The sequence below is a fragment of the Oncorhynchus tshawytscha genome, linkage group LG13 (genome assembly GCF_018296145.1).
Source record: "Oncorhynchus tshawytscha isolate Ot180627B linkage group LG13, Otsh_v2.0, whole genome shotgun sequence".
In the NCBI taxonomy this organism is placed as follows: domain Eukaryota; kingdom Metazoa; phylum Chordata; class Actinopteri; order Salmoniformes; family Salmonidae; genus Oncorhynchus; species Oncorhynchus tshawytscha.
The window spans coordinates 40,096,827-40,117,282 of record NC_056441.1 but is presented as its reverse complement, the minus strand read 5'-3'; the positions used below and the strand labels follow the sequence as shown (position 1 = coordinate 40,117,282).

Here is a 20,456-nt window from a genome sequence, read left to right as displayed (position 1 = left end):
GTGATATCTTCACTATTATTCTACAATGTAGAAAATAGTACAAACAAAGAAAAACCCTTGATTGAGTAGGTTTGTCTAAAATCTTGCCTGGTACTGTATACATACACTACCGATCAAAACTTTGGGGTCACTTAGAAATGTCCTTGTTTTTGAAAGAAAAGCAACATTTTTGTCCATTAACACAACATCAAATTGATCAGAAATACAGTGTAGATATTGTTAATGTTTTAAATGACTATTGTAGCTGGAAATGGCAGATTTTTTATGGAATATCTACATAGGCGTACAGAGGCCCATTATCAGCAACCATCACTCCAGTGTTTCAATGGCACGTTGTGTTAGCTAATCCAAGTGTATCATTTTAAAAGGCTAATTAATCATTAGAAAACCCTTTTGCAATTATGTTAGCACAGCTGAAAACTGTTGATCTGATTAAAGAAGCAATAAAACTGGCCTTCTTCGGACTGAGAATCTGGAGCATCAGCATGTGTGGGTTCGACTACAGGCTCAAAATGGCCAGAAACAAAGCACTTTCTACTGAAACTCGTCAGTCTATTCTTGTTCTGAGAAATGAAGGCAATTCCATGAGAGAAATTGGCAAGAAACTGAAGATCTCGTATACAAAATCATATGCAAAATATACACACTCACTGGTGCTCACATCACACTTCAAACTTTTAAAACCACATGATTCACATTGAGCAAATTACATGTTTCTTCCCTATCTCTCGAGATATCAAATGACATGATGGGATAGTCCTTTAAATAAATAACGCAGAAATCTCCCTCATACAAGTTGTTCAAACAGGCGTATCAACATTGATCTGAGTTAATGGTTTACACATGGACCATGATGAACATAATTATCACCTTACCTAATACCACTTTCAAGTGCTGCGGGCCCTATATTACACAATATTTCACCATCCTCCTTCCTTTTAGCTTCAGCTAAACCTGTTGCTGGCTTCCTCCTTAAAGCTGTGACTAACCACAGTCCTTGACTGAGAGCCTAATTCAGCCCCAACCCCACCCGTTAACAAAGCACTCATCCCAGACTCCGCCTCCCCCTGACAGTCTGCCTGCTCCACTTTCACCTGACCGCCCTGTGAAAAAAAAACCTCCCCCTCCTTGAACCCATAGGCATAACCATCGTCCATGTCAGCAGCCGCTGTGGTGTTACTACTGGCAGCGGCTCCATCGTAGCTTTCGGCCAGTCTCTCACAGCGTGCCTGGTGGCGCAGGAAACTATCCCTCCAGATGACCTTCTTCCCACACAGGCCACACTCATAGGGCCGCAGCCCGCCGTGAGTCTTCAGGTGCTTGGTCAGGTGGTGCTTCATCTTGAAGCTCTTGGCGCACACGGGGCAGGCAAAGGGCCGCAGGTTGAGATGCTGCATCTTGACGTGGCGGTCACGCATACTCTTCAGGGTGTAGGCCTTCCCACAGTGGCAGAAGTGCACTTTTCCTGTGTAAGGAGCCCCGGCAAGGGAGATGGAAGAGGAGGAAGATGGGATGGGGGGTGAGGAGGAAGGGGGGAATGGAGCAGGAGATGGGGACAGGTGGCAGCTGGAGGTGGAGGTTGGGGTACCACCACCATGGGTCATGTTTGCCCCATTGGGCCAGTTCAACCCTGGGGCCCCCAGGATAAAGTCACTGTCATCAGGAGAGGTAGGTACTAAGGGTCTCTGAGAAACTTGTCCGGTGCCATCCTCAATCTCATCATAGGTTTCCCTTCCAAAGGCATCATCTGCAAATCGGTCAAAGTCCACTTCCCCCTCGTCGTCTTCTCTTCTGTAGTCTTCTTCTCCAGGTTGCGGCCTAGCTACTTGCTGAGACCAGGGACTCGCCTGCCACTGCTTTTGGGTAGAGGGTGTAGAAGCTAAGCAGGAGGGTCCAGGAATCACCTCATCTGGTTCCTCCGCATGGGGAGAAGTCAGGGCTGAACTTCTCCCCAACTGTCTCTCCTCTTTCTTCTGTAGCTCCCCTGAGGTCTTTTTCCCCTCTGGCTGTCCTCCCTCCTCACCTTGGTGTACACTAGAGTGGAAGTCCACTGGAGAAATACAAACAGAGTGATGTACAATGGACATAGAGAAATATATAAAGATAGTGTATTTAAGGCACTGGGAGGTGTGCTTATCACAGATAAGTGCTTATCCTCTCGTAAATATGAGACACATGTTTAAAGAGACAATCAGCAGTAGAAACAATAACAATGCGAATCCCCACCCCCGGTTTCAGTAAAAAGCTAAGGGATGGGGCTAGATAAATGTAGCCACTCTCAAAAACATACAGAGCTATGGATGCAAGGACTGACCATCCATGATATCAAAAATATAGTTGTAACCATGTTTTGAGGCTATATAGTCTTTGTTTACATTACTTTGTGTACAAACATTGCAGTAAAACAAGGTTATATTTTGGCTTCTGATGGGGTATGTCTTATAAATGCATGACTTATAAAAGAATGATATGTTACCCAATGATTATTGAAGAATATAACTTATAAAGAATATATATATATATACACTAACATTAAATAGTTTGGGGTCACTTAGAAATGTCCTTGTTTTTGAAAGAAAAGCTCATTTTTTCCCCATTAAAATAACATCAATTTGATCAGAACTACAGTTTAGACATGGTTAATGTTGTAAATGACTATTGTAGCTGGAAACGGCAGATTTTTTTATGGAATATCTACATAGGTGTACAGAGGCCCATTATCAGCAACCATCACTCCTGTGTTCCAATGTCACGTTGTGTTAGCTAATCCAAGATTGAGTGCATGTAAACTTCTGACCCACTGGGAATGTGATGAAATAAATAAAACATTCTCTCTACTATTATTCTGACATTTCACATTCTTAAAATAAAGTGGTGATCCTAACTGACCTAAGACAAGGAATTTGTACAGGGATTAAATGTCAGGAATTGTGAAAAAAGAGTTTAAATGTATTTGGCTAAGGTGTATGTAAACTTCCAACTTCTAGTATATATATATATTACACACACATACACACACTGTATATTTTAAAATATATATATATATACAAATATAAACACTTTATAAACACATCAATGTCCAAGTCCTGTTTACATTTCACATTCTAGGACTACTTACCAGAGTGTCCTCTCAGCTCAGGACCCTCCCTCTTCTCCTCTTCCAACTCTTTTCCCATTCCTTCACTTGCTTCAATTACTCTTTCAGTCCCCTTCTTCTCCTGAGGATCTTCCCCATAGCCACTTCCTCTATCCCTGCCATGCAGCTTCTCAGCACTTGGTGGTGCTGCCCTCTGTCTCTGTCTAGCTCTCAGTTTCAATGCCTCACCAGGAAATCCCCCGTGCCTGGTGTGGTTATGGTCCAGTCCTCTCCCATCATGATGGCTTAGGGGGCTGGCTTTGCTGTGGCTGGACATCCACACCTCCTCACAGCTGGAGTAGTCACTCTCCCCAGCAGGGTGGGAGTCCAGCTGTGAGTCAGCTAGGTGCTGGACAGGCATGGACATGGCTGGCTGGGGTGAGGGCCTGGGGTGGCCCCACCTGGGGAACTGATGGGGCCTCCTCCACGTGGCCAATGGCGGCAGAGCATTCTGCACCTGGCCATAGGTCCTCGTCTCCTTCTCTTTCCCCTCTCTCTCCATGTATAGGCACTCGGTGCTGCTTGGGGACTGCTGCCTTGAGGAGGCACCATGGCGTGTGGCAGCTGCAACATCCACAGGGTTGCATTCTGTTGGGGGTCGGGGTCTCTTCAGGATCTCTGTGCATTTGTCAACAATATGCCACATCTGGAGAAAGCTGGCTACCGTTACATAGTTGACAATGTCATCACGCACTATGCTCAGTCGGCCGGTGTAGGCTGAACTCAGGACACTCTCAAAGGCCACAGGGTCCATGACAGAGGGCAGAGACACTGTCGTCACATTCTTCAGCAACACCTGGTGAAAGTAATGAAAAAAACCTAGGATTTCGAAGCTATTTTTCCAGACAACAATGCACATGACAGAGCAAAGACACAAACTACTATTGTGTAGAGACAGGCAAAGACAGACGTCTCTCTCTAATACACTAGTCACGGAAACCCAGACCTAGGCAACTGCAGTGACTAGCCTATCTTTGGGATCAATAACGGACTCTCTTGGTACCTTCGAAAAGGGGTACCAAAAGGGGTACCAAGAAAACATTTCAGGGGAGGGTCCTCTTCAGAGAGACATAGGCTAGTCACATAGAGGAAAAGGCGGAGTTAGCCTATGCTGTTAACGTACAGAGAGACTACTAGTACACACGCTCATAAACACAGACAGACCTGATCGTGAAAGTATGGCGAGGAGGCAGCCAGCACACAGCGGTGGGCCCTGAACACCTGTCCCTGCACCTGGATGGAGAGGTCACAGAGCCGGCCCTCCTCCCGCTGTCCATTCAGGCTGTCCAAAACTGCTGCACGCACACTGGGGAAGCATACTTGGACGACCGGACCAGCAGGAGCACCAGAGACAATGCAGTCCTGATCCATTGTGCCTCAAGAATAAAGAAGAATATAATCCTGTTAGCTAGCTAGCATTTACGGTTAGTGCTATCTGTGGATCCTTGGGATGTCCCTAAACCATAACCTGAACCCCTACCCTTGTTGGGTTTTGAGAATGTGAAATCTACTTATTCATGTCACTAATGGAATGCTAAGGTTTAGAGGGTCTACACCAGAAGGGTTATAGGAGGAAGGTATATAAGTGTGTGCAACTAAGCTTGGAATGTGTTGAGTGCAGGGAAGCGATTACATGTGGCAGGCATTCATAAGGGGAGACAGGTGGAGATCTTAGAAACTAACAATGTCACTGAGGGAGAGAGGGTCATGTATAACGTTTACATTATGTCAGGATATGTTACTGTTAACCCTCAGGGATCTTATGGGAGGGATCCTCTGGGAGGAGAAGACACACAGTCTGGTATCAATAACCATGACAGCCTTGAGTTGGGGAGGAGTAAGCACTATGGGGTAGAGGTCAGGTTAGATGAAGTGAGGAAGAACAGATATCACTAAGGTCGAGCAACAGAGATGCATTGGCTGTTCAGTTGAGGAGTTGGAGACTCAACCTAGGAGAAAGGGTTAAATATCAGTGCTTGTGTGAAATGTCATTTGTCTGAATTACAGCTGTAACAACTCTTTGGGAATAATTCAACTTGGTAAAGCTTCTTTAGTGTCCGTGAGTTATTTACTCTGAAAATTAGGTTCGAACACCATTTTAAATTTCAATTTCAATGGAGAAGGGTGCAATTGCGGCCTGGAATTCGGGGTGTTCCTGCATGTTGGCATTCCTGCATCTGCAGGAACCCCTCTTTATACTTCTATTGGTCCATTTTTAACCTAGGACAGGCGAGAGGTGGGGGCACTCCAGTACAGTAGGTTCCCGTTGGTTGCCATCCGCCAATAAACCCCACAGAAGAAAAAGAGGTGAGGGTGACAACGGTAGACAGTGTCCTTCGTCTCCTTCTGTCGGGCATTGTTTTCCTGCAGTTTTGTTAACGACGGCGAGGGCAGGTGTTCGGCTGGCGGGAGCAAAGGACATTATGTGCTAGCTAGCTAGTCCTAGGAAAACTGCGGTACACAGCATGCGGGAGCGACACTCTGAGCTCGCTAACTACCAAGTTTGGATGATCCAGAAGAAGATTGGGAGAATGTCATATGGTCAGATGAAACCAAAATATAAGTTTTTGGTAAAAACTTAACTCGTCATGTTTGGAGGACAAAGAATGCTGAGTTGCATCCAAAGAACAGTATACCTACTGTGAAGCATGGGGGTGGAAACATCATGCTTTGGGGCTGTTTTTCTGCAAAGGGACCAGGCCGACTGATCCGTGTAAAGGAAAGAATGAATGATGCCATGTATCGTGAGATTTTGAGTGAAAACCTCATTCCATCAGCAAGGGCATTGGAGATGAACCGTGGCTGGGTCTTTCAGCATGACAATGATCCCAAACACACCGCCCGGGCAACGAAGGAGTGGCTTCGTAAGAAGCATTTCAAGGTCCTGGAGTGGCCTAGCCAGTCTCCAGAGCTCAACCCCATAGAAAATCTTTGGAGGGAGTTGAAAGTCCGTGTTGCCCAGCAACAGCCCCAAAACATCACTGCTTTAGAGGAGATCTGCATGGAGGAATGAAAACCTTGTGAAGACACAGAAAACATTTGACATCTGTCATTGCCAACAAAGGGTATATAACAAAGTATTGAGATAAACTTTTGTTATTGACCAAATACTTATTTTCCACCATAATTTGCAAATAAATTAATTAAAAATCCTACAATGTGATTTTTCTGGATTTTTTTTCTTATTTTGTCTGTCATAGTTGAAGTGTACCTACGATGAAAATTACAGGCCTCTCTCATCTTTTTAAGTGGGATAACTTGCACAATTGGTGGCTGACTAAATACTTTTTTGCCCCACTGTATAATGCAATGGGTGCATGGCCCACAAACACTATGCACATGTTTATATAGATTGGTTTCTATTAATTGAGAAGCATTTAGATAACTGGTCAGTAATTTAACCAGATTCCAACCAAAAACCAGATATCAACCAAAATTAGACGTATTTTAAATGACGCCAAAAAGACTTTATAAAGAAGACATCTTAATCTGGTTGTGATCTGGTTATATGATGTCCCGACCAGATTTCAACCAGTAAAAGACGTATTTATCTCGTCGTATGACAACTGTGCTGCTCGGCCGGTGCTAGCACATGCACAGAACAACGCTGCTGGAACACCGATTAAGGTGTTTACATGTCCTAATAATTAGAAAGATAGCTCAGAAAACCAGGTGATTTAATCAGCGTATAATTAATTCCTTCCATTTTGACCTTACGCTGAGTAAGATAAGCAGAATAAGTAGTTTACATGACTATTGCATAATCTGTTTACTGCTATAATCCGTTTAATATTGAATTATTAGTGTACATGTAAACGTACTAAATGTTGCACTTCACTAGCAATAGCTCAAGTCAAAACCGATAGAAAGGGAGGCAGACAGGTGGAGTAGAGAGATTCATGTAATTTTAAGACCCACATTTTCTTCAGGATATTTTCTGTTTTTACTTGTCGGCTTTAGGCCTATATGTTTTACTTAGTTGATGATCTAATTTATAGGCACAAGAGAAACAAACACTACATAAAGACAGACCTAAGACAACAACATAGCAAGTCGGCAACACATAACACAGCATGGTAGCAACACAACATGACAACAACATGGTAGCAGCACAATACATGGTACAAACATTATTGGGCACAGACAACAGCACAAAGGGCAAGAAGCTAGAGACAACAATACATCACGCAAAGCAGCCACAACTGCCAGTAAGTGTCCATGATTGAGTCTGAATGAAGAGATTGAGATGAAACTGTACAGTTTGAGTGTTTGTTGCAGCAAGTTCCAGTTGTTAGCTGCAGCGAACTGAAAAGACGTGCGACCCAGGGATGTGTGCTTTGGGAACCTTTAATTTCTTGCGTCGAGCCATCCCGGATCCGGGATCGTGAATACAGCCTCAAGCTCATTCCCATAACGCAACGTTAACTATTCATGAAAATCGCAAATGAAATGAAATTAATATGCTAGCTCTCAAGCTTAGCCTTTTGTTAACAACACTGTCATCTCAGATTTTCAAAATATGCTTCTCAACCATAGCAAAACAAGCATTTGTGTAACAGCTAGCGCAGCTAGCGTAGCATTTAGCATTAGCATTAGCAGGCAACATTTTCACAAAAACCAGAAAATCATTCAAATAAAATAATTTACCTTTGAAGAACTTCAGATGTTTTCAATGAGGAGACTCTCAGTTAGATAGCAAATGCTCAGTTGTTCCTGAAAGATGATTTGTTTAGGAGAAATTGCTCCGTTTGGTGCGTCACGTTTGGCTACCAAAAAAACCCGAAAATTCAGTCTTCAAAACGCCTAACTTTTTTCCAAATTAACTCCATAATATCGACTGAAACATGGTAAACGTTGTTTAGAATCAATCCTCAAGGTGTTTTTCACATATCTCTTCATGATATATCGTTCGTTGAAAGCCTCCTCTCTCCTCTCAATCACTGGATGACTGCGTGCAGTTTGTAGATTACGCACCAATTTAGACAAAGGACACCGGGCGGACCCCTGGTAAATGTAGTCTCTTATGGACAATCTTCCAATGATATGCCTACAAATACGTCACAATGCTGCAGACACCTTGGAGAAACGATAGAAAGGGCAGGCTCATTCCCGGCGCATTCACAGCCATATAAGGAGACAATGGAAAACAGAGCTTCAAAAATTCTGCCCATTTCCTGGTTGAAGTTTCATCTTGGTTTCGCCTGTAGCATGAGTTCTGTGGCACTCACAGATAATATCTTTGCAGTTTTGGAAACCTTAGAGTGTTTTCTTTCCAAAGCTGCCAATTATATGCATAGTCGAGCATCTTTTCGTGACAAAATATTGCGCTTAAAACGGGCACGTTTTTTAATCCATAAATTAAAAGAGTGCCCCCTATATCCAAGAAGTTAACAGAATGTGACTGGCAGAACGGGTGTTGTATGTGGAGGATGAGGGCTGCAGTAGATATCTCAGATAGGGTGGATTGAGGCCTAAGAGGGTTTTATGAATAAGCATCAACCAGTGGGTCTTGCGACAGGTACACAGAGGAGTATAGAGTGCAGTGATGTATCCTATAAGGACCATTGGTGGCAAATGGTAAAGAACATCTAGCTGCTCAAGAGCACCCTTACCTGCTGATCTATAAATGATGTCTCAGTAATCTAGCATGGGTAGGATGGTCATCTGAATCAGGGTTTGGCAGCTGGGGTGAAAGTGGAGCTATTTAGATAGAGGAAACCAAGTCTAGATTTAACTTTAGCCTGCAGCTTTGATATGCGCTGAGAGAAGGACAGTGTACTGTCTAGCCATACTCCCAAATACTTGTATGAGGTGACTACCTCAAGCTCTAAACCCTCAGAGGTAGTAATCACACCTGTTGGGAGAGGGGCATTCTTCTTACCAAACCACATGACCTTTGTTTTGGAGGTGTTCAGAACAAGGTAAAGCATAGAGAAAGCTTGTTGGACACTAAGAAAGCTTTGTTGTAGAGCATTTAAAACAAATCCGGGGAGGGGCAGGCTGAGTATAAGACTGTATCATCTGCATATAAATGGATGAGAGAGCTTCCTACTGCCTGAGCTATGTTGTTGATGTAAATTGAGAAGAGCGTGGGGCCTAAGATTGAGCCTTGGGTTACTCCCTTGGTGACAGGCAGTGGCTGAGACAGCAGATTTTCTGACTTTATACACTGCACTCGTTGAGAGAGGTAGTTAGCAAACCCGGCCAAAGACCCCTGAGAGACACCAATATTCTTTAGCGGGCCCACAAGATGGAATGGTCTACCGTATCAAAAGCTTTGGCCAAGTCAGTAAAAATAGCAGCGCAACATTGCTTAGAATCAAGTGCAATGGTGACATCATTGAGGACCTTTAAGATTGCAGTTTTATCCATAACCTGAAAGGAAACCAGATTGCATACCACAGAGAATACTATAGACATCAAGAAAGCCAGTCAGTTCATTATTGACAAGTTTTTCCCAACACTTTTGATAAACAGGACAAAATAAAAATAGGCCTATAACAGTTAGGATAGGATCCGCTTGATCTCCCCCTTTAAATAAAGGACAAACCGTGGCTGCCTTCCAAGCAATGGGAACCTCCCCAGAGAGGAGAGACAGGTTAAAAAGGTCAGCGATAGGCTTGGCGATGATAGGGGCAGCAACCTTAGAGAAGAAAGGGTCTAAACCATCTGATCCAGATGTTTTTTGGGGGTCAAGTCTCAGGAGCTCCTCGAGGACCTCGGACTCAGTGACAGACTGCAGGGAGAAACTTTGTAGCGGGGCAGGAGAAAAAAGAGGGAGAAGCATTGGGGATAATCACATTAAAGGGGTGGGAGATGAGGAAATGTTGGATGGGCAATGAGGCATGGCTGAGTCAAATAGGAATCCTGACTTAATGAAGTGGTGATTAAAGAGCTCAGCCATGTGCTTCTTGTCAGTAACAACCACATCATCAACTTTAAGGGACATGGGCATCTATGAGAAGGAGGGTTTATTCTCCAGGTCTTTAACCTTTTTCCAGAACTTCTTGGGGTTAGACCCACAGAGAGAGAACTGCTCCTTAAAGTAACTAACTTTGGCCTTCCGGATAGCCTGAGTGCACTTATGTCTCATTTGCCTGAACGAGAGCAAGTCAGCCTGAGTATGCGTGTGCCCGAGCCTTTCGCCAAATGCAATTCTTGAGGTGGAGTAACTCTGCAAGATCACGGTCGAACCAGGGGCAGAACCTGTTTTAATTCTCATTTTCTTTATGAGGTGTGTTTGTTGACAATATCACTCAAAATATCAAAAAAGAAGGTGGGGATCAAGCTGATTCTATACCATCTTTCAGAGACCAGTTCATGAAGGAAGGCTTCCTCATTAAAGTTTTTTGGCAAGCGTCTATGACAAATCAGGACAGGTTATTTCCCTGAGCAGCCATTACGAACACAGGCTGTAAAACATTGATCACTAAGGTCATTACAGAAAACACCAGACTGATACATATCAGGATTATTTGTGAGGATAACATCGAGAAGAGTAGCCTTTTCTGGGTGTTTGGAGTCATACCTTGTGGGATTGGTAATAATCTGAGATTAAAAAGATTTAGGGAGTTCCATTGCTTTAGCACTTGGTCAGGTGGTTTAAGCATGTCCCAGTTTAGGTTACCTAGCAGGACAAATTCAGACTTGTGTAAGGGGCCAGGGGAGAGCTTAGGGTAGGGTACAGGCTGGTGCTGATGGAGGACGATAGTACCCAGCAACAGACACCAAAGAGCTATTTGAAAGTTTAATACTTAAAACCGGCAAATCAAATTGTTTGGGGACAGACTTGGTGGAGACAATCGAGCACTGAAGGCGATCCTTGGTAAAGATCGCCACTCCCCCACCTTTGGAAGAGCTGTCTTGCCAAAAAGACCAGAAAGGTTAACATCAGTATTCAAAACACTCGTCCTTAACCACGTCTCAGTAATGACCAACACACCTGGATTGGAGCTGTAAACCCACACTTTCAATTGATCCATTTTAGGTAATAAGCTTCTAGTGTTAACATTCAGAAAACACAGGCTTTTACGGGAGCAGAAATCAGTGAAGCAGATATCAGAGCACAAGTCAGAATTGGGGCGAGCAACAGTTGATGAGCCATTTCCAGATATCATCAACAGTAATACAATCAAGGCACGGCATAGTACAGTCGTGGCCAAAGGTTTTGAGAATGACACAAATATACATTTTCACAGTCTGCTGCCTCAGTTTGTATGATGGAAATTTGCATATACTCCAGAATGTTACGAAGAGTGATCAGATGAATTGCAATTAATTGCAAAGTTCCTCTTTGCCATGCAATGAACTAAACCCCCCCCCAAACATTTCCACTGCATTTCAGCCCTGCCACAAAAGGACCATTCCCTCTTTAACACAGGTGTGAGTGTTGACGAGGACAAGGCTGGAGATCACTCTGTCATGCTGATTGAGTTCGAATAACAGACAGGAAGCTTCAAAAGGAGGGTGGTGTTTGGAATCATTGTTCTTCCTCTGTCAACCGCGGTTACCTGCAAGGAAACACGTGCCGTCATCATTGCTTTGCACAAAAAGGGCTTCACAGGCAAAGATATTGCTGCCAGTAAGATTGCACCTAAATCCACCATTTATCAGATAATCAAGAACTTCAAGGAGAGTGGTTCAACTGTTGTGACGAAGGCTTCAGGGCGCCCAAGAAAGACCAGGACCGTCTCCTAAAGTTGATTCAGCTGCGGGATCAGGGCACCACCAGTACAGAGCTTGCTCAGGAAAGGCAGCAGGCAGATGTGAGTGCATCTGCACGCACAGTGAGGCAAAGACTTTTGGAGAATGGCCTGGTGTCAAGAAGGGCAGCAAAGAAGCCACTTCTCCAGGAAAAACATCAGGGACAGACTGATATTCTGCAAAAGGTACAGAGATTGGATGCTGAGGACTGGGGTAAAGTCATTTTCTCTGATGAATCCCCTTTCCGATTGTTTGGGGCATCCGGAAAAAAGCTTGTCCGGAGAAGACAAGGTGAGCGCTACCATCAGTCCTGTGTCATGCCAACAGTAAAGCATCCTGAGACCATTCATGTGTGGGGTTGCATCTCAGCCAAGGGAGTGGGCTCACTCACAATTTTGCCTAAAAACACAGCCATGAATAAAGAATGGTACCAACACATCCCCCGAGAACTACTCCTCTCAACCATCCAGGAACAGTTTGGTGACAAACAATGCCTTTTCCGGCATGATGGAGCACCTTGCCATAAGGAAAAAGTGATAACTAAGTGGCTCGGGGAACAAAACATCAATATTTTGGGTCCATGGCCAGGAAACCCCCCAGACCTTAATCCCATTGAGAACTTGTGGTCAATCCTCAAGAGGCGGGTGGACAAACAAAACCACACAAATTCTGACAAACTCCAAGCATTGATTATGCAAGAATGGGCTGCCATCAGTCAGGATGTGGCCCAGAAGTTAATAGACAGCATGCCAGGGCAGATTGCAGAGGTCTTGAAAAAGAAGGGTCAACACTGCAAATATTGACTCTTTGCATCAACTTCATGTAATTGTCAATAAAAGCCTTTGACACTTATGAAATGCTTGTAATTATACTTCAGTATTCCATAGTAACATCTGACAAAAATATCTAAAGACACTGAAGCAGCAGACTTTGTGGAAATTAATATTTGTGTCATTCTCAAAACTTTTGGCCACGACTGTAGGTCTATAAATTGAGCTGCTATTATTTTATGTTCTGGTCCGCCGACTAATAGCTCAGAAAAACTGTGACTAAGAAAGCTCTTAGTCAACAAAGCATGCAAGAGTCATGAGGCAAATAGCAAAATGCACAAGTAGGCATCAACCACTTGGGAGAAGTTTTTATTTCTGAAGGCAGATTTCTTGTAGAAAATGCCAGTGGATGGTCTTTGAACAGCAGGAGGCGGCTTCAAAGCCTCTGGATCTGGGTGGGGTAGCCTGCCATTTATTGGGCTCAAAAGCTTCAACAGTGTAGGGAGCATTGAGTGTAGGAAGCATTCCAAATAATTCCATCCAAAATCAGGTTGTAGGTTTGCTGTTTCGATTTGGAATGAAGGTTGTTGTTTAGGGTAGCATCCTGTGTATGTCCATCCCAAAAAATCTAAGATAATCTAACTCTAAATCTATCTATTTTTAAAAACATGCTGAAAAATGTGGGAGCTCATCTGCTCAAGACCTCTCTCTCCGGGGTGACCTCTATCATGTAATGGACATACACAAAATATTCCAAATTGGTGAAGTGAAATGAAAAAATATTATTTAACAAACAACACGTACGCCCATGTATTTTATTTCAATATCCGAATACAATCCACTAGGATTTACAAAACCCTATTTTTATCAAATTTATTTCCATCAATAATTATTCTAAAATGATTGCACCTGAAATTGACCCGGAAAATATGACTATTATATTTTTCCTTAGAGGTTTAAAGCAAATAACAATGTGTGCAGTAATTGTATATTCATTTCAGTAGCTAAATAAAGAGGTAGGCATATCAGTTCCAGCTAAAGCAATTAAATATTTTTAATGCCATCATAGAAGGTGACGGCAGGTGACGGCAGTAGACAAACAGTGCCTTGCAAAAGTATTCATCACCCTTGGTGTTTTTCCTATTTTGTTGCATTACAACCTGTAATTTAAATTGATTTTTATTTGGATGTCATGTAATGGACATACACAAAATGTTCCAAATTGGTGAAGTGAAATGAAAAAAAACTACTTATTTCAAAAAAATTCAAAAACAAAATTACCTGAAAACTGGTGCGTGCATATGTATTCACCCCCTTTGCTATGAAGCCCCTAAATAAGATATTGTGCAACCAATTACCCTCAGAAGTCACATAATTAGTTAAATAAAGTCCACCTGTGTGCAATCTAAGTGTCAAGCTAAGCTACAAAGCTCCACAGCGGAGATTGGAGTATCCGTCCATAGGACCACTTTAAGATGTACACCCCACAGAGCTGGGCTTTACGGAAGAGTGGCCAAAAAAAGCCATTGCTTAAAGAAAAAATAAGCCAACACATTTGGTGTTCCCCAAAAGGCATGTGGGAGACTCCCCAAACATACTCTAGTCAGATGAGACTAAAATCAAGCTTTTTGGCCATCAAGGAAAACACTGTCTGGCGCAAACCCAACACCTCTCATCACCCTGAGAATACCATCCCCACAGCAAAGTATGGTGGTGGCAGCATCATGCTGTGGGGATGTTTTTCATCGGCAGGGACTGTGAAACTGGTCAGAATTGAATGATGGCACTAAATACAGGGAAATTCTTGAGGGAAACCTGTTTTAGTCTTCCAGAGATTTGAGACTGGGGTGGAGGTTCAACTTCCAGCAGGACAAACTGCTAAAGCAACACTCGAGTGTTGTAAGGGGAAACATTTAAATGCCTTGGAATGGCCTAGTCAAATATTAAAGATTGCTGTACACCAGTGGAACCCATCCAACTTGAAGGAGCATGGAGCAGTTTTGCCTTGAAGAATGGGCTCTCTCTCTCTGTCTGTCTGCCTAACTGCCAGATTGCTGAGGGGCAACATAGTCAATGTACTTGCTAGGCTAAGTCTAACTTAGTGAAGACCTTAGGTAATTGTTAATAATGATTAGTCTCTGTCTTTACATTTCCTGAAATATGTCAATGATATGATGCCTCTACAGCAGTTACCAATGTCCTATTCTGCCACGTTCCACATTCTGCCACAGTCATGTAAAGTTTCTCAAATTCTCTCTTGTTCATACTCCCTGTTGCTCAATCAAACACGTGTGCAGTTGCAGAGAAGAGGAAGAGATTTGCCAATTACACCCATTTCTAGCACTGTTTGTTGCAGCAATGGTATGACGGGACAACTTCTGAACAATATCATATTTTATTGTCTCTTTACACACTACTGTTCAAAAGTTTGGGGTCACTTAGAAATGTCCTTGTTTTTGAAAGAAAAGCACATTTTTTGCTCATTAAAATAACAGCAAATTGATCAGAAATACAGTGTAGACATTGTAGACATGTTGTAAATGACTATTGTAGCTGGAAACGGTGGATTTTAATGGAATACCTACATAGGCGTACAGAGGCCCATTATCAGCAACCATCACTCATGTGTTCCAATGGCACATTGGAACAGCATCCCGGAGTCGCCTCTTCACTGTTGACATTGAGACTGGTGTTTTGCGGGTACTATTTAATGAAGCTTCCAGTTGAGGACTTGTGAGGCGTCTGTTTCTCAAACTAGACACTCTAATGTACTGGTCCTCTTGCTCAGTTGTGCACCGGGGCCTCCCACTCCTCTTTCTATTCTGGTTAGAGTCAGTTTGCGATGTTCTGTGAAAGGAGTTGTACACAGCGTTGTACGAGATCTTCAGTTTCTTGGCAAATTCTCAATTTCTCACATGGAATTGCTCAGAACAAGAATAGACTGACGAGTTTCAGAAGAAAGTTATTTGTTTCTGGCCATTTTGAGCTTGTAATGGAACCCACAAATGCTGATGATCCAGATACTCAACTAGTCGAAAGAAGTCCAGTTTTATTCCTTCTTTAACCAGAAGAACAGTTTTCAGCTGTGCTAACATAATTGCAAAAGGGTTTTCTAATGATCAATTAGCCTTTTAAAATGATCAACTCAGAACGGCAGGTAGCCTAATGGTTAGAGCATCGGGCCAGTCACCGAAAGGTTGCAAGATCAAATCCCTGAGCTGTCAGGGTAAAAATCTGGGCAGTTAACAAGGCAGTTAACCCACTGTTGCTAGGCCATCATTGTAAATAAGAATGTGTTCTTAACTGACTTGACTAGTTAAATAAAGTTTAAATAAAAAATATATAAATAAAATAGCTAATACAACGTGCAATTGGAACACAGAAGTGATGGTTTCTGATAACGGGCCTCTGCACGCATATGTTGATATTCCATAAAAAATCTGCCGTTTCTTGCTACAATAGTCATTTACAACATTAACAATGTCTACACTATATTTCTGGTCAATTTGATGTTATTTTAATGGACAAAAAAATGTGCTTTTCTTTCAAAAACAAGGACATTTCTAAGTGATCCAAAAACCTTTGAACGGTTGTGTACGTACTTGAATTTTTGCATTTAACTTTCTTTTTTTAAGACTGCCAAACTGTCCTCAATTGGGAAACCTCTGACAGGAACAATGTCCTCAGGATTATGGAGCGGTGTGTTTATAAAAAGTTGTTTGAATTACAACATGTATTAAGCAAAACATTTCCATTATCCAACTGTCTAATTTTGATATCCTCTTAAAATGTTTCAGATTGATGACCAATGAATTAATGTACCACTTCAATATGAAGGGACAGGGGAGCAAACATGCTGTTGCTATCACTCTTAGTACTGTAGATTCTGACTGTTAAAGATATTTTACTGTGCGTTACCGTTATGTCTAATGTCCTGCATGCCCACATGATGCCAATCATCTTTTTATTTGACATTTTTTAGGCTTACAGTGTCATGACAAGCCAAAAAACTCAGGAGGTTGATGTGTTGCGGGCCCTCTGGAAATTCCCGAAATGTGCCCCTAAGTCATGTTGGAGAAGGACGCAAAGTATGTATAGGAGCAAGTTGCTCTTTTTTAAAGACATTTCTAAGCTGCCACAAAACTCAACTAGTACCATGGAAATACTTTTAGTCAGCTGAGTCCACAAAGTTTCTTCAAGAATCTCCTTACTAGTTTGCTTATAAAATCTCTAATTGATGAAGTTGTAATGCGCTGATTTTCTCCGCAGCAGATCTGATCCATCACACGACTCTTCAAGAGGGCCACTGCGCTCTAGATGGCCAGCTGTGGTCAGAGTTCCCTGATGAGGATCTACCCCATCACACCACTCTAATGGATCATTCATCAAATAAAACAATGGGTCTTTATATACTCCCAGTATTTCTATGCATTATGAAACAATTACTGTATGCAGATGTGCGGAAAATTGTGATTGCTTGATCTACTTTAAATGTAAGAATATATTGCTGATTAACTTTAATTGGGGACTATGAAAACAAATAGAAATGTAATGAACAATGTCTGCAATATCCAACTTTATCCTCTGCAATACTTTTTTTACAAAAGGTAGAACCTAAAAGGGTTATTCAGCTGTCCCCATAGGAGAACTCTTTTGGGTTCTATATAGGACCCTTTCCACAGAAGGTTCAACATGGAAACCAAAAGGTTGAGTGTAGGTAATAAGCTGTACTCAGGGGGTTATTACCAGTTTATGACAAAGTCTTAACTATGACCTTGAGAGCGTTGGGGAGCGTTGGACTAGTAAACGAAAGGTTGCAAGTTCAAATCCCCGAGCTGGCAAGGTACAAATCTGTCGTTCTGCCCCTGAACAAGGCAATTAACCCACTGTTCCTAGGCAGTCATTGAAAATAAGAATGCGTTCTTAATTGACTTGCCTAGTTAAATAAAGGTAAAACATTATTTTTAAAAGTAGGCTACTTATGGCGGTCAGAAAATAAACCATATTCTGGTCAGTAAAAAAACATTGAAAAAACATAATTTTTCAACCAGTTTGCGACCTGAATAAGGCATAAAAAGTTGCCATATTGAATTATTTTCAACCAGGTTTTGCTCACTGAGAAGCCCGCCTCTTAGTGTGAGTGACGTGAATTTGAAACAACTGATTGTAATGTGTATTAGAAGTAGTGTTCACATGCAAACTTTACATGTCTGAACTCAGAATCAAACATGCTTCCCAAAAATAACATGTTTGCTGTGGTAGAATGTTTATTTTGATTGGCAATTTTCTGCATTTATCAGAGTGCCATCAGGTAGCCTGATTTCAGATGTTTCCATGTAAAAGGGATTTTTAGGGGAATCGTTCTTGCAAAGCATGTAAACATTTTTATCGAACTATATTAAATTAATATGACTCCACAATCATCACATTTTTGTGTGCAGGTAACCATACTATCAAATCCTCACTGCAAGTTCGCTAGCTACAGCTTCACTTGCAACATTGTATCAACTAACCTATTCTGTGCCCTCAGTTTCCTGGGCCAGTGAGCTCCGGACAGACAGCTGTTTTTTTAGGACGTTTCCACTGGATATATGGGACCATCAGATCACGATATTTCGCTTTCACTTTGAGACTTGGTAATTATCGACGCCGAGGGAGCGAAACAACGCCCCTCTATATGTAGCCCATGTATCTGAAGCTGTATGGCCGGAAATAGTGTCATGTCATACTCTTTTGATCCAGACAGCATCAGATACATGGTCTACAAATATTGAGACAGAGGGGCGCTGTTTCGCTCGCCCGGATACGTCTTTCTGTCGGTGCGCGTCTCGGTCAAACAAATGAACAATATTTCAATATTTGATTTGGACGGGCAAGGAGGTAAGGTAGGGTGGGCCAGGCCCCTAAAACGACCCAGAGTTCTGGGAACCATTTCGCTCCATCTTCCCCCACTGTCGGCCGCTGGGCGTGCTCTCATCACCATCTGGTGGTGAGTGGAATGGAAACGCCAACCGGATGCTTCAGATTTATACAACCGGTGAAACATTTGGTTCTATCTGTGGTGTGGCTAGCTAGCTTGTTAACATTATCTAGCTACATTAGCTAGCTAGCTACAACCAGAAAGGGTTGAACGGCCCAACCGTAATCTTCGCAGCCCTAACCGTGCGCAAATGCATTGTCAGTCTAATATAGCCAGGAACAGTGAACATTAGCAAGACCAATAATTGTTTATCTAGTCCATTCAACCCAGTGCACTCAACTCGTAGTCAGTGGCTAGCTAGTTAGGCTAGCCAAGTTAGCATGAAACAAAAATGTGTGCAATTCTATTAGCTTCAGTTAGCTAATTACCTCTTATCAGGTTCTCCAAACGCGAAACGAGTCTTCAACATATGCCAGTGATTTCAGCTAAAGCACATTCTTTGCAGCGTTGTTCAATCACTCAGTCCTTCTCGTTTGGTAACGCACACTCAACTCGACACAGTTCCATCATGTCAAGTGGGTGTAGGGTGGGAGTGTAGAGCTTGTCTGCGACTGCCCGTCATGTACCAAGTTCCAACCATTGCTAACTCATGTCGTTACAGTAGCGCAGAACTAAAATAATGTAGGTTTGGGCAGCTATCTACCCCTCTTTATTTATTGTCAATATACCCGATTCCTAGAACTATCCATCCATTATCAGAGGCTGATAATCATTAGAGGCATGGTCATTATAGCCGTGGCACTTTTAGTGATGAATTATCTATTTATTAATCTATTTATTAGGAGTTTAGGCCTATCATCACAATGAACATAATAAAAAGACAAGAATACTTGTGACTTGATGATTTTCATTTAAAAGAATGCAGACTACTTAACCTTTATTCATGATTTTACAATTAGAATATCCCTATAAAAAGGTTGGCTGCTACATTCTTGTCCCTTTTTTCATTACCATAAGCAGTTCACTTTGCAGAAAAATTCATTGAAAGTATAGGGAGCATTACTTTTTCCACCGCAACCAGCGATCAGCATTTACCCACTTATTGTTTTTACCACTACAGCAATGACCTTGTGGTAAAGGGACCAGCACACTGTGTGCTTTGAGTTCCACCCATATACTTAGATAGACATTGCTTTATTGCATATCCCATTATGGCATCTCTGAGAGCATGGGAAGTGCCATTGAGGCCATCTCCATTTTGAAGTAGTCCATTTTCTCCTTCTGCTTCTTCTATGAGTTGGCAAGCAAACTGAAAGGGTGCATATTGCCACCTGGAGGGTGTTGTTTGAACAGGTATAAAGACACTGCCACCTGCAGTAAATGTGTTTACTGACAACAAAGCCCTGAGAGAGACTACAGGGATTATACTACCAATGTAGCGATATTGTTGGTAACAGCTCCATGGTGTGGCATGAACCAACAACCCTGCTAAGGGTGATCACACTGTCACCTGTGCCATGAAGATTCAGACCTCTTGGCATATAGTGTAGCAGATCCCAATGAGATCTGGAGCAGTTGCAATCATTTTCAATGTATTTCCAATTGTCAGGGGAAAGGGAACAATAGCAGAACACATGGCAGTCTCATCTCGCTTAACAGTTCTTATTCCTGCACAGAGTCACACACAACAAGAACAATCCCAACATAGGTATGCTAAAACTCCCCATTATGAGTAGTGAGGTAAACTGGGAGCGGTGTGCCTGGGTGCTACTGTGGAGCAATTTCAATACCAACAGAAATTGTATTTGAATTCCATAATTTTGAATTATTGCACAAATGTAATCATTAAATTCAAAAAATGAACATGTGTTTTATCATTTCAAACTGAATTGAATGAATATTGCATTGTTGTTTTAAAATTATATTC

General features: G+C 42.3%; 1 protein-coding gene across 2 annotated transcripts; it reads right to left on the bottom strand.

The window, feature by feature from the left end:
* Positions 1–540: 540 nt before the first annotated feature.
* On the bottom strand, positions 541–19,255 carry LOC112264943 (hypermethylated in cancer 2 protein). Of its 2 annotated transcripts, none has more exons than XM_024441863.2 (4): positions 18,123–18,899; positions 4,301–4,512; positions 3,119–3,932; positions 541–2,050 (listed from the first exon to the last, which is right to left on the bottom strand). In XM_024441863.2, exons 2-4 carry the CDS (start codon positions 4,505–4,507, stop codon positions 945–947), a joined length of 2,127 nt encoding a protein of 708 aa, XP_024297631.1. In that variant the 5' UTR covers positions 4,508–4,512; positions 18,123–18,899; the 3' UTR covers positions 541–944. The 2 variants fall into 2 exon arrangements, with proteins under 2 accessions (XP_024297631.1, XP_024297630.1); XM_024441862.2 differs by lacking the exon at positions 18,123–18,899 and adding an exon at positions 18,958–19,255 and having other exon boundaries at positions 542–2,050.
* Between the last annotated feature and the right edge of the window lie 1,201 nt (positions 19,256–20,456).

Bases quoted from the DNA above. Each gene is read 5' to 3' on its own strand.
- LOC112264943 (XM_024441862.2), bottom strand. From the start codon at position 4,507: ATGGATCAGGACTGCATTGTCTCTGGTGCTCCTGCTGGTCCGGTCGTC. The intron at 3,933-4,300 runs GTCTGTCTGTGT...TACTTTCACCAG, and splicing joins CGCCATACTTTCACGATCAG to GTGTTGCTGAAGAATGTGAC. The intron at 2,051-3,118 runs GTAAGTAGTCCT...GTATTTCTCCAG, and splicing joins TGAGCTGAGAGGACACTCTG to TGGACTTCCACTCTAGTGTA.